Source organism: Miniopterus natalensis, chromosome X (genome assembly GCF_054644295.1).
Source record: "Miniopterus natalensis isolate mMinNat1 chromosome X, mMinNat1.hap1, whole genome shotgun sequence".
Lineage (NCBI taxonomy): Eukaryota > Metazoa > Chordata > Mammalia > Chiroptera > Miniopteridae > Miniopterus > Miniopterus natalensis.
Window position 1 is genome coordinate 98,908,857 of NC_142103.1, and position 26,967 is coordinate 98,935,823.

Below are 26,967 nucleotides of genomic sequence, written 5' to 3' on the forward strand. Positions count from 1 at the left end.
TGAGGGAATTCTGGCACTTGAGGGAGCTGAGAAGTTACGGCAGTTTTGGCATGGCTCATTTTCACTGAGGATGGCACATCCAGGTAAGACTGCCCCATCTGAGAGGTCAACGCTGGCTCATTCTGGGTAGTGGGAACTACCATGACACCTGCACTTATGTGTCTGGATTACACAACAGTGGGTCAAGACACACCAAGACGCTGACATCATGAACAGGCACTGGAAACTGACATAGTAAGAGCCCAGAATGAGACCAAGTCTTGGGAAGGACAGCCACATTTAGGGAGCGGGAAAGGAAGAGGTAACAGCAAAGAAACTAATGATCAGATAACACGATGCAGGTTCACACAGATCGCACAAGAAAAGTTGCACTAACAGTACAACAGAATCAGAGCTGCCTGTGAGCCTGGTAGATGGACCCTCCGGTGCCTTGCACTGGACAGTGAGGAGTGACACCTGCTTTAAACTCCATCTGAAGCCATGTATGAACTTTTTATACCTTTTCCACATCGATTCTCTTCTCCATTTTTATAGACAACTAAATTTATAGGGCAAATAAGGGATTCAAATTTCCTATAAGCATTCCAGCATGACTATAACTTATGGTGGAAAGTTCAAAAAAACTTCTTGGATTTTCACTCTAAGTACATTAGCTTTATAGGAAATGAGTATCACATTATAAAATGTGCCCAGCCTGGCCAGCGTGGCTCAGTGGTTAAGTATCATAAATAGCACTCCAAAAAGGCGCTGATAAAGATCCAGGCCAATCTCAATGTATCAGTGCACTTAAGAACTAATTTTGAGTCCTTAAAGAAACTGATTATATAATAAATTTTTAAAATGAGTAATACTTTTCAACAAAATGTAATCTAGTTAAGTGAAAAAGGGTACCTTATAGGTACAAATGCCTAATTCCTCTTGTTCATAAACACATGGGAAGTCTTTTCTGTGCCTTTTCTTTGAGGGAGGAGGCATCTGGCACCCGTACTCCACACAAGGCAACCACAAAGAAACACCACAGTAGGACAAACCTAAGGGGTCTGGATTGAAAAATAGGAAGGAAACAAAGAAAAGCGCAGGCCCAGATGGATTCACAGGTGAATTCTACCAAACATTTAAATGAGAATGCCGATTCTTCTCAAATTCTTCCAAAAAATTTAAACAGGAGGGGACACCCCCAAACTCATTTTACAAGGCCTGCATTACCCTGATACCAAAGCCAGATACAAGAAAGGAAACGAGAAAAGGATACGAGAAAAGAAAATTACGGACCAACACCCCTAATGAACATAGATGCAAAAATTCTCAACAAAATACTAGCAAACTGAATTTTTTTTTAATTTTATTTTATTGCTTTTTAGAGAGAGAGAGGAAGGGAATGAGGAGAGACAGAGAGAGAAACATTGATTTGCTGTTCCACTTATTTATACATTCATTGATTGCTTCTTGTATGTGCCCTGACTGGGGATGGAACCCGAAACCTTGGCGTATTGGGATGACTAACCAACTGAGCCACCTGGCCAGGGCCTAGCTAAGGAAAACACTACGGAAGTTCCTCAAAAAATACAACCACCATATGACCCAGCAATCCCACTTCTGGGTATTTATCCAAAAGAGATGAAATCGCTATCTCAAGAAGATATCTGCACTCCCCTGTTCACTGCAGCATTATTCACGATAGCCAAGATATGGAAACAATCTAAGTGCCCATCGACAGATGAATGAATAAGGAAAATGTAGTGTATATACACAATGGAATATTATTCAGCCATAAGAAAAGAAGGAAATCTTGCCATTTGTGACAACATGAATGGACCTTTAGGGCATATGCTAAGTGATAAAAGTCAGACAGAACAAGACAAATACTGTATGATCTCACTTATATATATGTGCAATCTAAAAAGTCAAACTCGTAGAAATAGAGTAAAATGTCAGTTGCCAGAGATGAGGGGTGAGGAAAACAGGGAGGTGTTGTCAAAGGGTATAAACTTTGTTATAAGATGAGTAAGTTCCAGGAATCTAATGTACACCATCGTGACTACAGTCAACAATACTGTTCCATAAAAAAAAAAAAAAAAAAAAAGTAGGGAGGGCTCCCATTAAAAACACAACCCCTACAGCTCTACCTGGAAGTGGAGCTGTATGGTCCCAACAGGAAGTTTTAAAAATAAGTTATGTTCTCAGAGCACAAACTTTCAAAGATTTTAGGTTAAACTGTATGAGATTGCCATTTTGTAGGTCAAAGAAGTCAAGTTTCAGCAATTTCATGTGGCTCTGCTTAATACAAAAGAACTAAAATCTGAAGATTTATCAGTTTTTCTTTAGTAGGAAATTAGCTGACACACATGGGAACAGGCTGAGAAAGGGAGGAAATACCTGGGATATTGAAAAGGGGCTGCTGCAGATGGTGTGACCAATCGTCCCAGTCTGCCTGAGACCTAAGTGTTTCCTGGGATACAGCAGCGCTTTTGAGTGCTAAAGCCAGGAAAGTCCTGGGCAAATGGGGACGAGTTGGTGACCCTAAATGAAGAGGAAAACTCCAAGAGGGACACATGATCTACTCTTAGTTCTAGCTGTGAACAAGCAAAAGCATCTTGGGAGATTGAAGCATATATCCAATGAACCATAGATTTTTCTTATAAATTCTACTATACCCTGCTGTCAAGTTACCTGCTGTTTTAGTTGTACTTCTTGCTGTCTCATTTGTTCGTATTTGTGCCTCGATTCTGTTGCTTCTTTTAACAACTAGAAAACAGAAACATTCTGGCAAAATACTAATCGTAATTACAAATATGACTACAATGTCAAATGACACAACAGTTAGGCCGAATCCTTCTACTCATTAGTTTACCAAGAACCCCAACTCTATATAGATGAAATATTGTTACATCAAGTGCCAGTTACCTATATCTTTGATCCATTCCACTTGTTAACACTTAGGAATGTAGGAATAATGTTACAGCTTAGAAGAAGTATCGTGAAGGCCTAATAATAGGTTTATAAAACTCAGGGCTAAATTGTTGTGTTTTAGGTGAAAATAATTAGAAGTCTAGTATTAGCAAAAAACATGGCTAGGAATCTTGACATTATCTGGGTGCTTTAGAAAGCCCCTACTCCACAGAGGCAAGATGAGAGGCAGGGTGAAAGGGTATGGAGCAAATCAATGAAATCAGAGGCCTGGTTTCTGGCCACTTCTTAAAAAGTGGGGGAGAGGGAAATGGGAGCTTTAATTTATGTACTTGGGCTTCAAGAAAATTATATAGTGAAGTTGCATAGTAGGCATCTGTGAAATTCAGTCCCTGAAGTAAAATGTCACATATAGTCCAAATAAGCCTCGAAAGTCCTTAAATAAACTACAAAGCATATACATGTGATGTGTGTGTGTACGTACATGAAACTTACACTCCAACTCTGGAAATGACACATGGGATAGCACTGTCAATTCACATGGCAGACCCACGCTGTGTGAACAGTGTGTCTCTCTTAACCCTACACGCACACTCAACAGGACATGTTCACATCATGAGGGCCACTCAGGAACGAGTCTTCATATCACGCCCACCTCGGGGCCTAGGCTATTTGAGGGAGAGCTGGATGAACAGTCTTCATATCATAACCATTTATCATTTTTACTTTATTGTTTAGTTAAGCACATATAGTTGATTTTCCACGTGTTAAATATACATACCCACCCAATGAGATTCCATTGTATTCACAATTATTGACAGGCAATATAATCTGAGCATACACTCTCAGAACAATGCTGAGTGATTAGGGCATAGAGAATTTTGTTAAAAATTTTATCAGAAAATTAGGCAAGTAAGTAAACAAATAGTTTCCCTAGTTTTAAGGTACTTTATTGAAAACAAAATATAACAGTATTATATAAGACCCGTGTTTGGTAAGCTTGATATTAAACTGAATTGCCAAATGTACTAAACACTGGTATCATTCTTGAACTTGGTGACCATTACTTAAAAGTGAAATAAATATTCTAAGCACAGGAAATCAAACAAGTGCAGGTCTTTCCAGTAATGTGGTCTAATCTCTCTAGTAAATCTTCTATACAAAAAAACAGAAATAAAAAGCCAACTGCTTTCTAACACACACATGCCCTTCTCAATCTAGAGCAAAAAAAACAATTAGCATGACCCAGGTGCTACAATATATGTAGAATAAGTTTACATATTTTAAATGGCTTTGGTTACAATTAGGCAATAATTTCTTTTGTGAGAAATAGAACTTACAAACTCTCTCTCTCTCTGATGTTTTTCATCAGCATCCTTTATCAGCTGTGTCGTTTGCTGAAGCTTGGCATCCACAAGCTGTTGCTGCAGTTCCTTATGTTTGAACACTTTATCAATATGCTGCAGGGAAAGTCAAATTCTCCCATCACTTAATGAAAATGGAGCACAATGACAAGGAAACATAACACAAGTGACAATGCCTTGCTTCTTACCCTGCTTTCTCCGCTAATGCCACCAAAGCTAGTAACAGTGTGTCTTTCTGCCCTGCACCTCAGGAAGGGGGCCCTCTCCTACCACCCCGTGCCCTCCCTTTTGGAGGTGGGCCATTAAGGGCCTTGGCAGCCACATGCCTGTACTTTCCTATTTCTGACCTACGATGATGATGAGGCTAAGGCTGTATCAAGAAAAAGATGGATAAGGAGCTCCAACTGTTAAGCCATACATCATACACAGAATTCATGATTTTTTCTGCCCATTAAATTTTCCCAATTTCTTAGCTGGAGGAAGCATACTGTGAAGGCAGGAATGTCCTCAGGCAGGTGCCCCCCCCTTGCTGAATCTCATTCCCCTACCTATGGGGGGACGGCCATGCCCACACTGCAGAGGTGTAAAAGCCAATCCAATGGTCACATTATGTAAGGCGCATAATAGCCATTTGGTAAAAGGCTATTATTATTTCCAAACAGAACTGTTATGTGGTTATTTATGTACAATAATTTAATCAGAACATCCCTTCTCAGATGCAGAAAGAGTAACTCTTCCTGACCGAAGAAAGAGCATCTGACAATGTTCAAATTAATAAGACACAGTAATGTGATTTAAACATATAATTTTCAAGTATCCTACATCTACAATGTGGCAGACTGTCACATTAAACAACAAAACTAAAAGAATAATTGTAAAAAAAAAAAATTTGGGGGGTTTATAATCTAATAGAAATTTTATTCTCTAGGGCAAAAAAAGTATCTTTGATAAAGACATTCTAAGAATAAAGAGCAAAAGGAAATCTTTATGTTAGGGACTTGAGATATACCAAACAGTGAAAGGGATGAACTTTATTTGAATCTTGATCCAAATAATTTTTTTTTTAAAAAAGGGGAGAGTCCTGGCCAGTTGGAGTGCCATCCCATGCACCAAAAGGTCACGGGTTGGATTCCTGGTCAGGGCACATACTTAGGTTGTGGGTTCAGTCCCAATAGGGGCATGTACAAGAGGCAACCCATCAATCGATGTTTCTCTCTCCCTCTCCTTCTCCTTCCTCTCTCTAAAATCAAAAGATATATACTTGGGTGAGGATTAAAAAATAATAATAAATGTTAAAAGGGGAGAGAATCAGAAAAATTGGACAATGACTAGATATTTAACATTAAATAATTACTGTTAATTTTTAGGTATGAAATGCTATTGTGGGTATGCTTAAAAAAAGAATCCTTATCTTTTGAAGTACACCCTCAAATATGTATAAATGGAATAATATGACACCTTGGATTTGCTTCAAAATAACCCAGGGGAAGGTGAAAGGAATATAGCTGAAACTATGGTTTCACCTGCTGAAGCCAGGTGACATATCTTCTCTACTTTTGTCTAAGTCTGCAATTTTCCATGATAAAACATAAAAGAAAAGGAAAAAGCAAAAGGTGATGAGTGATAAAAATAAAATCATTTTAAAAACTAAGTCTTTGGCCCTGGCCAGTTTGGCTCAGTGGTTAGAGCGTCGGCCCTTGGAATGAAGGGTCCCGGGTTTGATTCCGGCCAAGGGCACGTACCTCGGTTGTAGGCTCGATCCCCGGCCCCGGTTGGGGAGCGTACGGGAGGCAACCAATTGATGTGTCTCTCTCGCATCGATGTTTCTCTCTCTCTCTCTTTCTCTCTCCCTTCCATTCTCTCTGAAAAGCAATGGAAAAAATATCCTCGGTGAGGATTTTAAAAAAAAAAACTAAAGAAAACACCTAAATTTTTGAAGGGCTGTATATAAAATTCTGAATTAATATAATCTAAGGTTTGCCTTGAAAACTAGATAAAGTAACCCACAGAAGATGCCACAATCTTTTTATTTTTTTAATTTGAATCAGCCATTTAAATCTATTTGTGTAAGGAATACAACACAGATAAAAGTACATTTTACTAACTTAAAAGGCAGGAGGAGGCCCTGGTCTGGTAGTTCAGTTGGTTAGAGTGTTGTCCCAATACACTAAGATTGCAGGTTCGATCCCTGGTCGGGGCACATACAAGAACCAACCAATGAATGCATAAATAAGTGGAACAACAAACTGATGTGTGTGTCTCTCTCCCTTCCTCTCTAAAATCAATTTTTAAAAATTAAAATAAATAAATAAATTTTAAAAAGGCAGGGAATAGATGCATCATTTAAAAACCCTAACACCTCTAACCCTGCCCATTTGACCTCTAGAAGAAACCTTACAAAGCAGGTTATCACCTATTTGCATTTAATCTAGATACCACCTCTGAACTCCTCAACTAGCTTGTAAAAGTCTTAGTTGGAGGCCCATGACCAAAATCAGCAGCCATGGATCCTTCCAGTAAACCTTCTATTTCAATGGCTGTATGTATGATGGTTCAGAAATTGGTTTTTTCCTCCCAAATAGTTTAAAACCCCTATTTTTTTAAAAAAATCTGAAACATAGGTGTAATACAATGGTGGTATGGACTGTACAGATTATCACACGTCTTGAGAGATGGAGCATTTGATGGCCATTTATTCATTATTAGCCTAAATAAGGGGGGGGGATCTGTATGCTAAAAACACAATCTTCCAGTATCACATGGGAGAAAAGAGTGGTGGCTGAGCCTTTCCTAAAAGAGGCCCACCTTCCACTCTGCAAACACAACAGTTCAACAACACCCTGTGCCAAGTTTGACTTGTTTAGTAGTGAATGGTGAAAAGATCTTGCTAACAATGAGAAGCTGTTGAAACAAACAAAACGTCTTTACCTCCTCCCTCAGTGTGTACTGTTCAATGAGCTTCTTCAGCTTCTCTCCGAGCTCAATGTTCTCCTGGCGGAGTTTGGCGTTGTGTATGTCATGTTGTTCCAGCTGTGCTTGGATTTCATTTAAAGTAATTTGGAAGTGTGCAGTTGCTTCTTTACGTCTTTCTTCCTCCTCTCGGGCCTGCTGCATATTTTCTTCCTTATTATGGAAAATAATTTCTGTTAATGGCATAGGCCTATGGATAAGATGCTCATAAAAGCTGCTGCTATGTGGGTTCATTTACTGCTACCCTAAAGGGATGCTTCTGAACTCTAATTCCTCCCTTTATTTACTACAGAAGGCTCTCATTTAAAAGCAAGCAGCTTTTCCTAAATACATGGAACAATCAGAGACACACAAACTGCCCTGCTCTAAGTGCCATGTGACCATCTAAAATTCACTATACTGACAGACAAGTAAGGAGCTTGTCCATGTACCCAGCTCCCTCTACCTATGTTCCCAAATACCCTCCTTGCTGGTTCCACAAGGCAGCATCTTAAATCAGCCTCAAGAGATAGATACCTTCTTGCAGCTGACTTTCTGGAACATACCTTCTACTTCCCAGGAGCAAGAGGACAAACAGAATCTGTATCTTAAAAAGCCTACTTTCAACTCGTGTTAGGATAGACATTGTTAAAAGACTTCTACATGTCTAAACAGTTACCAGTCCAACCAAACTATTGATTTGCTATGGGGAAAAAAATACCATCTATTTTAATTAACATCTAAATCCAAAGGTTCAAAAGCAAAGGAAAAACCATAGGCTCCCACATAAGGTGCAGGTCCATCTCCTAAGTGCTCCTGTATTCTAGGCCTTGGGGGTGTGCTGTGGTGGAGGAGTCTGATAAAGTCCTGCTCAGTGAAACCAAACCGAAACTCTGTAAGAGGAAGGGCCCACCCTGTGTCTCTGCTCTTTTTCCTTCTTCCGCTGTTGGTACCAATTAATCTTTGGGTGCCTGTTCTCTCTTTCTTTATGATGGGCCAAGGTGTAAGTGCTCTTCTAAAAGTACTCAGGAACTGGGTAGCTGGCATGGACAAGGGCAGCTTGGCAAGGCAGCTGAGTAACAGCCTGGAGGAGCTCAGCACATGCTTTCCCTTCCCTGGCTCATTCTGCCTCTAGTCTGTTCCCACTCACTTCTCATCGCATGTCAGATTCTCATACATGGTAATGAACTACATTAATGCTCAGCAGAAAACTGGCAACTTTGAGCTTCCTAAGTCATGGCTCCAAGCAGGAAAGCTTGCTCTAAACACCAAACTCATCTAGATCCCCCTGAGCAAGTATGACGGACACTAAGAAGCATCAGGCCAAGCAAAATAGAAAGCAAGATGGTAGCTCTATCTCCAAATACAGAAAAGGACTTTTTAAATAGGTACACGGTGATTATAAAAAACTGAGTTAGTTCCCCCTGAAAAACAGAACAATGAACCAACTAACCTTTAATGTCTTGTTGTGACGCTGAAGTTCCCTGCAGAGAGACTCTAGTTTGCTTCTTGCCAAGATAGCCTTGCTGTGCTCACTCTGCAAGTGAACTTTCTCTTTCACGATCTGGGCTTGCTTCTTCTGCAGAATCTTCATTTGCTTCTGAACATTCCTGCTCTCCTCCAGCTAAAATAACAAGCACTTTACATTTAGGAAGTACATTGAAAACCTTTGAGTTATGGATGGAAGAATTACAGTAAGAGCTATGAACACATTTTTAATAACCAAATTATTAGTGTAATATTTTATTTCCAATTGTTTTATGCCACTCTACTCTGCCAACCTTCTCTTTTCCAGTTGTGATAGGCAAGTAAGCAAACAATCTAGAGTAGGAAAAACCATCTTAGTCTATTTTCTTACTGAAAACAAAAAATGATGTTTTTCAGATAACTTTTTAGGAATCAACAGTGTTGAGTTTTACTTTTCTGAAAGCACACACAGGCTACTTTCATGAAAAGGCTCTCCAAAGTAGAATTTCATAAGCAGCACTAAGGGTTCTCTGCGAGAGAGGAATCACTGCAATTTCAGGTTTGGAGCAAATGGTTCTATTTCAAGGTTAAATCAACACTAACAGATAAGATGGCAGCCTTACTGACCTTTCACAGAATGAAATTATGCCGAGTCATGATTTCAAGAACAAGGGTGACACCTGGTGGCCTATTAAAACATACCAAGCATCCTTACTGGCAATGTGTCCTTACAGCTATTAAAAACTCCTTTATGAAAATTCCTGCGGAAAAGCAATACCTTTGTAAACTCTATGGCACAGCTCCAAAAGGCTGCCAATTCTGCAGATACTATCTGTAACTCCAGCGAGGACTAGCGGCCCCCAGCCTTCCCCGCCTCAGGGTAACCACAATCCTGAATCCTGGGTTCACTACTCCTTTGCTCTCCTCTTTATGTCATCTGTGTGTGGTCCTAAAAGAAATCATTTTCGTTTTAGTTGTTTTAACTTTACGGTGGCTACTGCAACTGAGGAATGAAATTTCTTATTTTCTTTCATTTAAATTAATATAAGCTTAAATAGCCACATGTGGCTAATGGCTGTTTTGGACAGCACAGCTGTAGGTTATATTGCTAGGAGTCATCCAGATTGTTCACATGTAGCTATAGATCAGGGAACAGCAAACTTTTTCTGTAAATATCCATAAAGTAAATATTCTAGGCTTTGTGGGCCACATGTGGTGTCTGTTGTGTCATCCTCTTTTCTTAAAATAATGCTTTAAAAATGTAAAATCCACCCTAGCCGGGCTTGCTCAGTGGTTAGAGCATCAGCCTGGGGACTGAAGGGTCCTGGGTTTGATTACAGTCAAGGGCACGTACCTAGATTGCAGGCTTGATCCCCAGCCCCAGTGGCAGGCAACAAATGGATGTGTCTCTCTCACATCAATGTTTCTCTCTCTCTCCTTTCCACTCTTCTCTGAAAAAGCAATGGAAAAGTATCCTCAGGTGACGATTTAAAAATAATAATAAAAAATAAATAAAAATAAAATGTCTTTTGATGAACAGAAAGTCTTAATTTCAATATAGTTGATTCTTGCAATCTTTTCTCTGATAGGTCTTTCTGTGTTGTAAAAAATCCTCCCCTTATAACCTAAGTTTGGAAAAATATTCACCTGTTAATATGTCTAAATAAATGATATCTCAAATTTTTAAAGCTTAATTTTTGACATTAAAATCCTTAATCCATTTAGAGTTGATCATTGTATATGATGAGTAAGGATCTAATTTCATTTTTTTCATATAAAGATATCCATTAATACTCTTCAAAATCCGCAAGAGGTGTTTCTCCCCCCCCACGGAACTAATAAGTTGAATCTAAAATTGTAAAATTGTATAGAGAATTTAGAGTCAAGAATAGCCAAGATACTTCTGACAAGAAGAGTAATAAGGAGGACATAGCTACCCAACCAGATATCAAGATTTCTTATTAGCTATAATAATCTACACAAACCAAGGAAGGGGAAAGAATAGCACCCTAATGTACTAAGGACCATGTTAGAGCCCTAATGCTATCCACACTTAGCCAGTGAAATGTGATCTCATGAACCCATGTTAACTGGTGAATGTGGTGGCCACAAGGTCTCCCCAATGGACAATCCCGATACGGTGCAGTGCACCAGTGCACCTGCTCTACAGGATGTTTCTACGTGTCCATACCAAAACAATCAATAATGTCAGAAGATGCTGTCACAAAAAGGGCAGAGGGCAGTGATGGCAAAGGGAAGTTTTCTGAAAAATCCTTAGGAAAAGGCTACTCCCTTGATGGTCTCGCTGCTACGTAACATATATCCTCTACCTTTTAAAGGAACTGAGTATTGTTTCAAGAAATCAAGCTTTAGCTGGCCGGTGTGGCTCAGCAGTTGAGCATCGACCGAGGATCCAGGAGATTGAGGTTCGATTCCTGGTCAGGGCACATGCCTGGGTTGTGGGCTCAATCTGCAGTAGGGGGCGTGCAGGAGGCAGCCGATCAATGACTCTCTCATCATTGATGTTTCTCTCTCTCTCTCTCCCTTCCTCTCTCTGAAATCAATAAAGACTTTTTTTTTTTTAAATCAAGTTTTAGAATATTTTCTGAAAACAGTACACATTTCATTCTTCATATGTTCAGCACAAATAGTCTTTTGGATGTGACACTTCACATCCAAAAATTAATTTAGTGATTATTACTGGTGCCTAAAAATAAACATAGCCCCCCAAGCCCCCCACACACAAAAACACCCCAGATCCTTGCTCCTTAAAGTGTGATCCAAGGGTTGACAGTATCCTCACATCACCTGGGAGCTTGTTAAACCGAAGACTCCCGGGCCCCACCCCAGACCCAGTGAATCAGAAGGTGCCTTTTAACAAAAGGGCCAATGGCCTGTGTGAGTCTGAGGACCGCCCTAGGTGACTATTTGCCCTTTCTTCTTCTAACCCATTCATGGCTAGCTGCTGTTGTCAGGTAGCTAACCCTACACTGCTTCCTTTCAGTCTTTTACTCTTTCCTCCATTTTTTTCTTTTCCCTTTTTTGTTCTTATCTTCTTTTTCCACCACTTCTCGCATGATTCTCCTCATGAGGATGGAAGCAAAAAGGACTGTCTTCCATAGCCAATCGAAGCGTTCCTTTCCCAAAGCCCGCAATCTGAACACACACAGTTTTCTGTCATTGTTGCATTTGTTCTGGGCCATTTTCATTGATACACAGGGGTTTCCTGCTGCTCTGAACAGAAGGTGCCAGAATGCTGAACGCCAGCTATATGGAGGTTTACTAGGACCCCTTTACAAACTGAGGGAAAGTAACTTTAATTCTTTAAGTAATAAACAGAATTCACTTTTAGAACTGGTCATTGACAAAAAATAGTGTTTATGATATGGAATAACTGCTTTAACAACAGATGAAAATGCATATAAATTGTCAATGATGATTCACATAAGTATTTCACAAAAGGCATTAATTTTAGCATTTATGTTAGAATTCTAAAAGTCTACTAAAACCCTTACTTCAAAGGGTTCTATGACTTATCCCTACTTCAGCTTAAAATAGGATGGCAGTATTTCCATATTGAGACTGCTTTCTTACTTTTAAAAAGAGAATTAATGCTACTTGAAATAGCATAGACCCAGAACAAATAAGGTCAATTTCTTTGGAAGAAACTGGAAAAAAGAACACCTGTCACACAGTATATGCTAAAAAAAAATTTCCTGAGACACAGTATTGTTTGGGTAGACTATTTCATCCAACTCACAATTTCAATCACAATAGCTAGTACCTTTAACTCTAGAATTCCCTTGGAAAAAGTTAAATATAGGAACCACTATATCCCTACTGACTAAAAGCATAACATAGGAATGCAAAGGCTGACTTAGAAATACTCCAAACTGAGTTTTACAAAATTTATACCGTATCTTAGCATGGTAATGTTCTGTATGTATAACCATATAAAATGATGTCACGGGCAACAAAGAAAGCGCCAAGAAATTAGATTCTCTTCTATTTTAGAATAAAACATAATTTTACATTTAAAGCTACATCAAAATCACATTTAAAAAAGCTTATCAAGCACATACCCATTTTGCTATATTCTATATGGCCCTCACTCCCTTCATTTAATACTCACAAGATCAGCATATTTCTTACAGAGAGCTGCCAGCTTCTCTTCTGGAGTTGAAAGGGTGTTTAGGGCTTGCATCAATAATAAAACTTCTTTTCCTGATGATTAACAAGATAAGAAATAAGTCCTGGAAGAACGAGATCAAATCTAACCTGCAAATTCTACATAACACTGCCTATGTTCTGACATCCAGAGTAAAATAATGTATGCTATAACTAGAAATAAGAGATTTACCAGCTAAATTAAGAAAGCTATTTTTAAATTTGGGATTAGCAGGCACCTCTTCCCCACCCCACCCAAATTTCTTCACTCTCTAACACGGCTATTTGTAAGAACTCCTGCTGAATGCTTAAAAATTCCCTTGCTTAACCACTGATGTCCAAGTTAAGACAAAGGGCAAGTAACAAAGGGCAGAATATTTTTAAAAAGTTCTTCCTAACCAAGTACAAATATAGAAGCAAGTTCAAAGGGAATTTCAGTTGCTACTCTCTGCTTAAGATACACACACTCACATGTGACACATCTTTTTCTATGCACAAATTAAATAACTTCTGATGATTTAGGAAGCATATTCCATGTGTTAACCAAGTTCAGTGTAAATAAAAAGATGTCAAGCCATCTCTTCCCTTGGGAAAAAGAGCTTACCAACAGTATTTAAAGACTTTGGCAGGGAGAAGCAGGTGGCTGAGATAGGAGGGGACAAGTGATGTTTCAAAATAAGTAATAATGTTTTATTTCTTAAGCTGGGTGGTAGGTACTGTTTTTATTTTTTTAAATGTTCCTTCATGTAGGATATACCATTAAAAAACATCAAAATGACTGGTACATGGTATACAGACTATGAGGAAATAAGCAAGCTGATTTCAAAATAGGCTACTTTTCTATCCACATAAAATCTTAGTAACAAAACCTTCTCTTATTCAGCCCAAGGCCAATGGGAATTTTAAAAACGATGACTAAACATGATTACTGAATATAATTAGAAATAACCATAATGTAGACTGTAATTTTTATGATGATTTTTAAACTCACCCTCCATCTGGGTATTTTTGACATAACAATTCATATGCCATAAAATTTGCCATTTTTAAGTATTCAATTGAGTATACTCACAAAGTTGTACAACCATCACCACTATCTAATTTCAGAACATTTTTATCACCTTAGAAAGAAGCCCCATACCCATCAGAAGTCACTCCCCATTGCTCCTTCCTCCAGGCAACCATTACTCCAACATTCTGTCTCTATGGATTTGCAAATTCTGGACACTTCATATAAAATGGAATCATACTACATGGTCTTTGTGTCTGGTTTCTTTCTCTTAGATTAATTTTCACGAGGTTCACCCACATAGGATGTATCACTACTACATTCCATTTTTATTACTGAATAATATTCCACTGTACAAGCTGATGATGACAATTGTTTCGACTTTTGTGCTATTATGAATAATCACATAGTAACATTATATGTAACTTTTAAGACTCCATCTGCTGTTACACATATAATTGGGGCTGCTGACTTTGAAGAAATCTGTCTTGTTTGTAAGGAATTAAAATTATGTATTTCAATAAATTTTTAAGCTTTCCAATTTAGCAGAAAATGGATTTAATAAGAAGGATAATTCTAATTTAGCATATAGAAAACCACACAAATTAAACATTGTTAATCTTAGGTATAATAAGTATAAAAAACATACGGGCAACCAGTAAGGGAATTTCAGATTTCATAACGAGATTCAACATTCAACATACCACATTCTTAGTCCTAAATCTCAAACACGGCAGGAGAGGAAAACATATCCTTGAAAGCTAGTCTTAACCCAGTTTCTGAACTACAGGTAACATTATATCTCTAAATTTTGGTCAGACTACATTAAAGATGCAAACAAGGCAAGTTGAATACAAATTCTGTCAAGTTGGCCCCACATTTTTTTCACAAAAGCCAGTTCTGAACTATTTAGAGAGAATTTCCTACTCTATCTTCACCATCTTCTCCTCCTGCACAGAACTGCAGCAGACAGGCAGCCGGACCTCACTGAAGACTAGACATGTTAAACATCCACCTCAACACTGGCCATGACAGGCCATGTTCATAATCACTTGTGTGGCAGGAAATGGAAATAGATGAGCTGTGTGTGAAAACATCCAACCACTGAGCACAGATTATTACCTAAGGTTTTGTCTTTGTTCCTGTTGCACTCTGAATCTTGCTGACCATCAGGGGGATCTGTTCTAGCTTCTCGCCCAGGAATGTCCTCTCTTGACTCTTGCGTGTAGTATGCTGGGCTCACCAAGCTTCTGGTTTTTGTTATAAAGTCACTGCCTTCATCCTCTTCCAGCGAATGTTGGCTCCTTGTTCCACCACAATTGGAGTCTTGATGCGGAAGAATATCGTTGTTCTGGGAGCTATGCAACACAGCTGCTTCCACCCCCAGCCCGCATATTCCAGCCTCTTCCATTGTGCCAATCACAAGCTAGAGGGGAGGGAGAAAAAAGATGGAAGGAGGGTCAATTCAAATATAATCGATGTTTACTACCAACAGCACACCATAGGTGGACAGCTTTTTTCTTTCTCAGTAGTTTGTAAAATTGATGCAAATATGGTAGGTAGTTCCTAAGTTTCACTGAGAGGTGACCTAACTGTAAAGTACAAGAAAAATAAAGTTAAAACATATCACACACCTAAGTGGTACCAAAGGAAGCAAGAAATGCCATTTAGTTGTAAATCTAAACTTATTTCTCTATAAAAACTCAACTACTTAATTAGCATCTTAACGAATGTGAAATTATCCCAAGTTAACAAACATGAATTATTCTGGTCTTGATGGAAACTAGACTTTTGGTGGGGATCACTTTGTAATATACACAGATGTCAAATTATACCTCAAACGTATAGTGTTAAATTCCAATTTTACCTCAAAAAAAATTATTCTGGTCTTATCCTCAAAGAGATGGTACAGAAGAGATGGCTCACTAGATGTCCAGCAAAAACTCCATGCTCCTCCAATATCCTGGGGAGCTGGCAATGCTAGACCAGTGCTCAGCTAAGGACTACATCTCCCAGTTCCTTACATCTAGGTGGGAATCCCATGTGAAGTTCCCACCAATGGCATGTGAGCCAAGTGATGATTGCCCCTTCTGCAACAAGACTTACTCTTAGAAGCACATGTTCTTTCTCCATCACCTCCTTTTCCCCATTCTGGCTGAATGCAGAGGTCTCCAAGACCCTACAAGATGGCAGAGCCACAGGATGAAAGCAGCCTTGGCCCCTAAATCCCATGTACATATAAGGAAAGTCACCCTTCTTACAAAAAACATCCATACCACTATTATTAAGCTACAAGTTTGCATGGATGAACCTTGAAATCGTTACACTGTGTGAAAGCCAGACACAAAAAGCCACAAATTGTTCATACCAAAACCACTATTAGAGGAGCAAGAAAATAAATTTCTCTCATGTTAAGCCACAAAACTGAGTATGTTTTAAGGAGCTATCCCTACCCTAATTAATATAGATAGTTGGCATGGGAAAGATAGCTTTATTCTAGTATTTTATACTCAAATCAGTAATTTTATCTTACTCTCTCTTCTATCATATTGTTAACCCCATTTATTTACTGGTTTTCCCCCTTGTTAACACTGCTTGGTCGTATGATGTGGCACAAATTTAAATTCTGTATGATTTCCTCTCTGTGTGAAAGAGAGCTTCTTCCTTTTTTTAATAATACAATCTCACAAGTGGACAAAAGCTACTTTCCAAAGTTAATAGGAGAACGGGGATTATTTCAAGTTATAATAATATCCAGCTGAAGAACTAAAAATAATTTAAAGTATCAAAGCAGGGAATAGAGAGGTTAAGGGAAATAAATCTTTATCTTTTACAGTCTAATGCTGATAAATCAAGCACTCTGCTTTTGAAAGAACAAGTTGGTACAGCCACTTTGAAAAACTCTTTAGCAATATAGATACCTTCCAACAGTTAATTCTAGTCCTAGGATTTTACCCAAGTGTGTACATATGTGCAGCCAAAGGCTAAGAATGTCTAGAGCAACACTATCTGTAGTTACCCCAACACTGAATCAACCCAAATTTCTATCAACAGAAGAATGGATCATTCTAACATGTTCATACCATCCAGCAATGAGAATGAACTACTTCAAGATACTGCAACACAGATGAGTATCATAGACAGACTGTTGCAAGGAAGGTGCCAGAAGAACACATACTCTAGGAAACCATTTATACATAAAGTTCAAAAACGGGCAAAGCTAATTGACGGTGCTGGAAATCAGGACAGTGGTTACTGTTGAGGGCAGGACCTTCTGCAATGCTTGGTAATATTCTAAACTCGACGGTGCTGAAAATCAGGATAGTGGTTACTGTTGAGGGCAGGACCTTATGCAGTGCTTGGTAATATTCTATGTCTTGATCTAGACGGGGCAACACTGATGCTCACTTTGTGAAAATTCACTAAGCCTAAACATTTGTGCTTTGTATACTTTTCTGAATGAATGTTTTACTTCAATAAGGTTTATTCTAAAAGTTGTAACTTATACATTATTCAAAATTTATGAAGAACCAAAACAGAAATATTTTCCTCTCGGGAGAGAGATTAGAGAGGAGTATTGCTTTTCATGAAACTTTAAAAATAACAAGGTGGGGATGGGTGGGGAGAGATTAACCAAAGAATTTATATGCATATATGCATAATCCGTGGACACAGACAATAGTGTGGGGAAGGCCTGGGGGGGGGGGGTGAAAAGTAGAAGGGGTCAATGGGGAAAAAAGGGGACGGACATCTGTAATACTTTCAACAATAAAGATAATTTTAAAAATAATAAAGTAGCCCCAATATTTCAAAGGCAATAATAATAATAATATACATGTAAAACTTTCATTTCTTAAAAAAAAAGATGCATTAAGGGGAAATGGGCTATTTTGAATTTCAATTTGATGCCACACTCTAAGCCTGATTCAGATTTTAAAAATTTACAAAATATTGAAGACTCTTCAATTCATTCAAAAAATATTTTAATTTCACTTATAGCCTGGCTAGAGTGGCTCAGTTGGTTGTGTGTCATCCTGTGCACCGAAAGGTTGCCTGTTCAATTCCCAGCCAGGGCACATACCTGGGTTGTGGGTTCAGGGCACGTACGGAAGGCAACCAATTGATGTTTCTCTCTCACATCGATGTTCCTCTCCCCCACCCCCCTTTCTTCTCTCTAAGCATGTCCTCGGATGAGAAATTAAAAAAAATTTTTTTTCACCCCACATGTAATGCATTCCATAGAGCATTGTTTCTCAAATGTAATCCATAGGTATTAAATTAACTTAAAAGTTAATGAAGTTTTAGGAAATGTCCTTTGTTAAATTTCATTACTGCAACTTCTTAAAGCCATTAATATGCCCCAACAACATACTACAGAAGTATTAATATCAAACCAAATCAAAGTGATCATTTTAACACTACATTATACATTTAACTACTACTTCCCCCCTCTACTTTATATCAAATGTTAAACTGCCATATACTAGTTGGGTACATAATATTAACAGACCCTTTGCACAAAAGCAATACAGAGGGTGAAAAGAAATTAGTACTATTAATATCATCTTCCTCAATTTTTAAAAAATAATTTTCAAACCTCTTCCCTGAAAACCATTACTATTAAGAACAGGGCTACAAAACCACAATGTTGGCTTTCAATATTGATGAAAGTCTATTAAAAGATAATTAAAAAGATTGTTTAACTCTAACACACAATAGAATTTCTCAGAAGCCTATTGATAATAAACCCTGCATAATACCAGGAAGCATGGTACGAGGCCATATCCTAGTATAACGGGCAAGCAAGTTGGAAGACGGGAAGCATAATCTTCACCAAGGGAAACCTGAGGCTTCTTCCAGGTTCAATTTTAGTAAGCAATCTACCTGAGGAATGAAGTGGATTAATTTGTAGTTTTTCAGTTCTCTTAATGATTTTTTGTAACACCTTTACTGAGATATAATTTGTATACTATATAATTCACCAACTGAAAGTGTACAATTCACTAGTTTCTAGTGTGTTCACAGTTGTGCAACCATCATCACAATTTTAAAACACTTTCATCACCTCAAAAAGAAACTCAGTACTCTTTAGCTATAAACCCCTAATCCTCCCATTATCCCCAGCCATAGGTAACTAGTGTACTGTCTGTCTATACAGTTGTGGTTATTGTGGAATTTCATATAAATGGAATCATATAATATGTGGCCTTTTGGATGTGGCTTCTTTCACATAGCTTGATGATTTCAAGGTTCAGCCATGAAACCTTGTAGTTGTATATAATATGTATCAGCACTTCATTCCTTTTCATTGCTAAGTAATATTCCACTGTGTGGATATACCATATTTTATTTATCCATTCATCAGCTGAGGGGCATTTGGATTATTTCCAACTCTTAGCTACCATGAATAATTGTTATAAACGTTAATGTACACGTTTTGTGTGGACATATGTTTACATTTCTCCACGGTATATGCCTAGAAGTGGAATCGCTAGGTGCTGGGTCATAAGGTCAATCTATGTTTTAACCTTTCAAGGAATTGCCACACTGTTTTTCCAGTGAGTACACCACTTCACATTCCCACCAGCAGTGTATGAAGGTTCCAATTTATCCACATCAACACTGTCCTTTTGATTATACCCATCCTAGTGTGAAGTCATCGTTAGTCATCTAATGACTAATGATGTTGAGAATCTTTTCATGTGCTTATGGCCATTTGTATACCTCCTCTGGAGAGATGTCTATTCAGATCCTTTGCCCATTTTTTGTTGTTGTTAATCCTCATCTGAGAATATTTTTTCCATTGATTTTGAGAGAGAGTGGAGGGGGGAGAGAGAGAAACACCAATGTGAGAGAGACACATGGATTAGTTGCCTCCTGGTACACTACTCGACTGGGGCTGGGGATCAAACCTGCAAGGGAAGCAAACCGGAGATCCTTTGGTGCTCAGGCTGACGCTCTACCACTGAGACACACCAGTCAGGGCCCTTTGCCCATTTTTAATTTGGTTATATTATTTTATTATTGAGTTGTAGGAGTTTTTTATATATACTAGATACAAGTCCCTGATCAGATACATGATTTGCAAGAATTTTCTCTTATTACTGTTCTTCATTCTCTGAATTTTGGAGAAAAGATACAATGTATTCACCTATTTCAAAATGCCATAAGAAATTTAATAACCAATGACAGGACACTGGAAGCATCACAGAACATATGTAAATTTTATTAAAATTCTAAGCAGTCAGATAAAAATGAATCTTTTAACATAAATGGATTCTCGAATGAAATAAAGAATACTAAGGCCACCCACCCAACAAATTGGGCAAACGATAGGAAGAATTCACAGAAAACAAATACAAATGACTTGTAAACATATGCTTAACTTTACTCACAATAAGAGAAATGCCACTTAAAACTTTCAGATACCATTTTTCACATCAAAAACTTTGACGAGAGCCCTGGCTGGAGTGCTCAGTTGATTAGTGTCATCCTGTGCACCAAAGGGTCATGGGTTCCATTCCCAGTCGGTTACGTACCTGAGTTGCGGGTTCAATCCCCAGTTAAGCTCGTACAAGAGGCAACCAATCAATGTTTCTCTCTCTCCCTCTCCCTTCCTCTCTCTCTAGAATCAATGAAAAACATGTCATTTGGTGAAGATTTTTAAAAAATAAAAAAACTCTGACGACATTGTATGGGAGAGGGCGTGGGGTATTCTCAAGCATTTCTGGTTGGGGGATAAACTAGTTTAACCACTAAGTTCCTTCCCAGGAACTGTCTGGGAAGGGGCACAAGGGAACATTCTGGGGTGACAGGAATGCTCTGTATCTTGATGAGTTTGGTTACAGAGAGAGCTGCATGCATCTGTTATAACTCGGCATTTACACACTTATAATAGGTTTATGGGTGAAGGAACAGACAAATGGGCAGAGACGTGAAAAGGGAAGTACAGTAAACTGTCAGTGGTAGAATCTAGGTGGCGGCAATATGGATGTTAAGCATCAAATTCTTTCAACTTTATTGTATGTTTGAAAATTTTCATAATAAAGTGTTGAAAAACAATCATCATGCCACATGTGCTTTGACCAGCAAATTCATTTCTTTCCTATTTTTCTTACAGATAAACCAGCACATTTGTGAAATGATATAAACAAGGATATTTACGCAGCTTAGTAACAAAAAAATCAGAAATACCCTAAAGTCAACTAATGATGAACTAGATAAACTGTGGTACATCCATACAATGGAGTACTATAGCCATCTGTTCAAAAAGAATAGGTAGGCCCAGCCGGCATGGCTCAGCAGTTGAGCATCGACCTATGATCCAGGAGATCAAGGTTCGATTCCTGGTCAGGGCACATGCCTGGGTTTCGGGCTCAGTCCCCAGTGGGGGGCGTGCAGGAAGCAGTCGATCAATGACTCTCTCATCATTGATGTTTCTCTCTTTCCCCCCTCCCTTCCTCTCTCTGAAATCAATAAAGACATAAAAATAAAAAAAAAACAGGTAGTTGAATAATTACTGAACTGTAAGAATAGGTTGAAAAGGGAAAAAGAAAAATACCCAATAGTATGCAGTGTATGCCATGATGTGAGTGTTTGTAGGGGGAACGTTGTATAAGAAATATATTAATGGAGAGAAACTGGGTGAGTGGGGCCAGAGTGGAAGGCCACTGGGCTTCACAGCATGCCTGCTTTCACCTTTCAAGTTAGGAACCATGAGTTACCTTCTTAACAGTTTATTACTGTTTTTTAAATACCAAGATGAATAGAGTTCTCTAATATAGTACCTATTATCAGGAAAAACAAGAGGAGAAAATGTTTATTTAAATCCCAATCTCAAACAAAAATAAAACCAACAAGACGTAGTTTCAAGATTAATTTCTATGTGAACCTTTCCCTAAACAAAATCATGAAACGAAAGCATAAAACGTTTTCATTTTGTTGATCAGTCTACAGTCATGAGCAGCGTGTATAGCTCTTGAAGCTTGAAAGACTACAGAGCATGCATGCCATCAGGCCCCATCAGAGTTTACTAGAACCCCAAACCCCAATAAGCTCCCCACCCTAGACACTACCCACCTGTCAAAGGACACATTTCTCAATCTTCCTTCCACTGTCTCAACACTTGGAGATAAGATGTCTCCTTAACTGGAGACCTTCAAAACGCACAGTCACTAACAATTACCAACAATTAATTGTAGAAGCAAAGAATAACTATTACAGAAATTTCTGCAAATGAACATGATAACTTTTTGGATCAACACATTTGAAACTGAGCCTGCATGGTTATTAAGTATCGACCCATGAACCAAGAGGTCACCTGTTTAATTCTCAGTCAGGGCACATGCCCAGGTTTCAGGCTCAATCCCCAGTAGGGGGCATATAGGAGGCAGCTAATGGATGATGTTCGTCATTAACGTTTCTATATCTCTATCGCTCTCTCTTCCCCTATCTCTAAAATCAATAAAAACCAATTTTTTAAAAAGCCTAAAAGAAAAAAACTTAGTTTCTTTCCCTTCTACTCTGTGAATAAAGAGAAAGATGAATAATTTTAAAATTTAAAATTTTCATTTTATGCTTTTTCAAATAACTATTAAAACTAAAGAAACATATTTCTTTTGTTTGTTTTACTTAAAGAGCTTAAATGTTATTAGTAATGGCTGTTCTTTTACTAAGACTGGTGTAAATAAAAAGCAAAGAAGCCAACACCCACACTCACTTCCTAATTATTTCAACTACCATCTGCTTAAATGAGCTAGAATGCCTTCAACCAGTGCCAGGCACATACTGAGAGCAGAAATCTCTCAGAGGGAGCTAGTGGGAGAGCTTGTGCACATTTATGCATTTTCCTGAGGAGAAATCCTTAGCTTGCCTCTGGTTCCCAAAGAAACCTATCAAGGTGAAGGGAACCATCAGAACTTGCGAGGCCTCTTACTCCATTTAACCTTTCCCAGCCCTGAGAGGTAGGTCTTACTGTTCCCAGACAAGGAAAATGAGACTTAGTGAGGTAACTAGCCCAAGATCATATTAAAGTCAGTAAAAGGGGCCAGCAAAATTCTAAACTAGGTCTGTCAAACTCAAGAGCCCATGTTCTCTCCATTGCACTGCTCCCCTCATTTCACAGATTAGCCTTGGGAAATGAAAGGTCAAAGTCAAACAGATCTCTCATGAAGTTACAAAATGGCTAAAAATACATAGCATGCTAGATACACCAGTATGAACTTAGGAAAACATTGGGAAAGAGCTCTATGATTTTTAGCAGTGATTAACTCAGGGATTTACAGTGGTGAGACAATTTGGGGGTACAGATACCTTTAAATAATTTTAAGTGATTATTTAAGGCATTGCAGTTTTTGTTTTTTTTTAAACTTATCTGTGTCTTAGGATAAAGTAAATTATCTTTAAAAATCTCTTCAAATCTATGTTTCCAATAATTTACACTAAGAGTTGTCAACTATCAAACAGGAAATGTAAGGACAAGAGTGCATACATGCTTGGCCGGCCCAGTGTGGCCCAGTGTAGGCAGAAGGCATGGGTAAATACTGAAAGATACCAAAGATACCTCATACCTCCTAAGACACCAGCTACCGGCCTTATTCAGTTTTTAAAATATGAACCTGCCTCCTAAATATTTCCAGTATTTTAAGGGGCTTTTACATTTCCAAATACAAATTTACAAAAAAACCTCTTATAAAAATTACATTTTGGTGGACTTTATTTTTTAAATAGGTGGATAGAGCTGGTGGGTTCATGAGCTTTTTAAATTAGAAAAGTGACTTTAGCTTTATGAGTCATTTAAAATAGTTTATATACTAAAGCTATTTTAATCTTTCAAAGAATTATTCTAGATAGAAGAGTTTTCCACATAGCTAACACTTTATCAATCATTCGTCTCAAAATTCTGTTTTAACCATTTGGGACCAAAGTCTTTAAAATGTGTATTACATAACTCAATTCCTCCTTAAATAGTAGTCTGTTTTACTGTGTTAGAACAAAGGAATGAAATAAAATTAAAGGGTTTTTATTTTTAACAGATAAAATGACATTACTGTGCACTAATGTGTAATTATATTCTGGCATACATGTCTCTACAGTATGCCTGTATTCTTTAAGACAATAAATTCTTTTTTTTTTTAATTTATCTTTATTGTTGAAAGTATTACAGATGTCCCCCTTTTTCCCCCCCATTGATTCCCTCCACCCGGCATTCCCCCCTCCCCCAACAATAAATTCTTAATATCTCAAAATATAAACTCCCGAAGGTGAGATCTTATTTTTATTTCAGGCATGAAATACTTGTCTGAAACTTTCTAATTTTATAGCACTGTCTTCAAAAACAGACCACACAGACCCATATATGGGAATTTACTATATTAAAAATGGTGTCATTTCAAATTAGTAAAGAAAATAAGTGATTTGAGATAGCTCCCAAGCCATATGGGAGGGGGGTAATGATATCCTGTGTCACCCCTCAACATGTACCAAGACTGAAACATGAAAAATGAAAATCACAAAGAACTAGAAGTCCTAAGTAAAAACAATTTTCATAACTTTGATATGGGAAAGGCCTTTCTAAGGTTATAAAAAAACTCAGAAGCTATTTTATTTTTTAAGGAGAGGAAGATCAACTTACTAAATAACTGAAAACTTCAGACTAGCCAAAATTCTGAGAGTGAGAATATTACTCCACTATATAGGTAAACTAAGGAAAAGAGTAAGAAGGGGGGAAAAGCCATTATGTGAGGCCTACATTTATTGAGCCTGGTATGGAGGTAATGCTTCCACAAGGGAAGTCCTAAAGAATCACATTTAAGTTAAGAATCATGACCAATGCTAAAATGTCCATCAGCAGATGAATGGATAAATGTGGTATGTACATACATTAGATTATTCAGTCTTAAAAAGAAAAGATTCCGTCACATGCTACAACATAAATGAACCTGGAAGCCATGATGTTAAGTGGAAAAAAGCCAGACACAAAATGACCAATATTGTATGATTCCACATATATGAAATACCTGGAGTAGTCAAATTCACAGAGGAAAAAAACAGAATGGTGGTTACCAGGGGCGGGGGCTGAGGCAAATGGAGCACAGGGTTTCAGCTTGGGAGGGGGAAAAAGTTCTGGAGATGGATGGTGCTGATGATTGCGCAACACTGTTAATGTGCTTAATGCCACTCAACTGCATGCCTGAAAATGGTTAAATGGGAAATTTTATGGTATGTATATTTTACCACACACGAAAAAAGAATCGTGATGAGTATATTTTGGTTTAGAATGTTCTTCAACCTTTAGGAAATAAAACTTAACTTTATACTGGTCATCAGGAATTAAATGTAAAAACATTCTACTTGCTAGGATTACTCAATTGTTCCATTAGCAAGACAAAGCAGTTTAGTCAACAATCGGGATGCCATATTTCTAAAGAATAAGTCTTAGGAATAGGAAAAAATAAGCCTATTCTCTTCTGACAGACAGCATGGTCTTGGGAAAGATGAAACGAGGAAAAGCTGACCCCACTTCTGATAAAACCTGGGGACAGTGATTCTCACACTATGGTCTGTGGACCCTTCCAGGTGGTCTGCAAGCTCAAAAACTAAGTTCATAATAGTACTGAGATGTTATTTGTCTTTTTGGTGTTGACATTTGCACTGGTGATGCAACAGCAGAAATGAGTAACATTGTTGGCTCCTTGGCACAAATCAAGGCAGTGGCACCAAATTATACTCTAAGTCATGCGGAAAAAGCAATTTTTACTTAAAAATGCCCTTGAGGAAGCAATAAAAATTATCAGTATTAAATCTCAGCCCTTGAGTACACATCCTTTTTTAAAAATATATGTTTTTATTTATTTCAAAGAAAGGGAGGGAGAAACATTGATCGGCTGCCTCCTGCATACCCCCTACTAGGGTAGGGATCAGGCCCGAAACCCAGGCATGTGCCCTGACCAGCAATCGAACCAGTGACCTCCCGGTGCATGCGACTGCATGGGATGACGCTCAACCAACTGAGCCACACCAGCCGGGCTTGAGTACACATCTTTCTAATTCTGTAAAAACTTAAAACAATGCTACTTCTCATCACCTTTTATTTTGGAAAAATCAGTTATTTTCAATTAAAAAAAAAATTTCTTAGACACAGAGAGTACACCTAAGGCACTTCTGCCACACACCAAAGTATGATGGCAATCTTGAGGAAAAGCACTAAGACAGCTGTCTAAATCACGAGCCCAACTAGCAACTTTTTCCCTGGATTACCTTTTTTTTTTTTTAAGACAAACTATGGGCATTTGTTACTTTAAGGCAAACAACTGACTGCATTTGTTGTCAATGTAAAAATTGAGTTTTCAAAAAAAATTTTTGAAAACTATGTACCACCATGCTTCCCAATACTTAAAAAGACTTTCCTGATAAGATCAGTGGTGATATTGACTAATGTGATTTTGATATTTAGAACAAAGTGTGTCAATACTAGGAAGATCAACACAATTGGGTAAACCAGTACTTCCCAAATGACTAAAGGATGATGTGACAAAATGATGCATGAGAAACAACATCCTATCAAAATACAAAACAGACCAATGGATTTTAATATAACAGTACAAAAAGTTCCATAGGGTTTCAGACCCCACATTGGGAACTAACCTTCAAGAACTACTACTTTCAGAGTAGTATCAAAGAATTTCCACAATTACCTAAAAAGGCTATTAAGATACTCCTCCCTGTTCCAACTACATATGTCTTCATGGACGACTTCAACTAAAATGGCATATTACCATAAATTGAATGTGGAAGTAGATGTGAGAATTCAGCTGTCTCCTATTAAGCCATTCATTAAAGACATCTGTAAAAACTTAAAACAATGCCACTCCTCACCAACTTTTATTTCGGAAAATCAGTTATTTTCAATTAAAAAAAAAAATTTCTTATGTTAATGTATGGTAGGTAGCTTTTGATATAGCCTGTAATTGATCCCACTGATCCTGCTAGTATTCATCACCTTGTATAATCCCTTCCTTTGCATGTGGGCAGGACCTAGTAAATGCCTTTTAAAGAGAGAATTTGGCAAAAATGAGGGATGTCACTTCTATGATGATGTAACAA

General features: G+C 38.0%; 1 protein-coding gene across 3 annotated transcripts in view; it reads right to left on the minus strand.

Annotated features, from left to right (window-relative positions):
- TXLNG (taxilin gamma) overlaps positions 1 to 26,967 on the minus strand; it is a 43,888-nt gene that overhangs the window by 7,660 nt on the left and 9,261 nt on the right. For all 3 annotated transcript variants that reach the window (XM_016211175.2, XM_087813353.1, XM_016211176.2), the window contains 6 exons: positions 14,986 to 15,289; positions 12,820 to 12,911; positions 8,674 to 8,844; positions 7,200 to 7,394; positions 4,248 to 4,367; positions 2,671 to 2,745 (listed from right to left, as the gene is read on the minus strand). In XM_016211175.2, the coding sequence (XP_016066661.2) occupies positions 2,671 to 2,745; positions 4,248 to 4,367; positions 7,200 to 7,394; positions 8,674 to 8,844; positions 12,820 to 12,911; positions 14,986 to 15,289 (957 nt within the window). The remainder of the gene's footprint in view (positions 1 to 2,670; positions 2,746 to 4,247; positions 4,368 to 7,199; positions 7,395 to 8,673; positions 8,845 to 12,819; positions 12,912 to 14,985; positions 15,290 to 26,967) is intronic.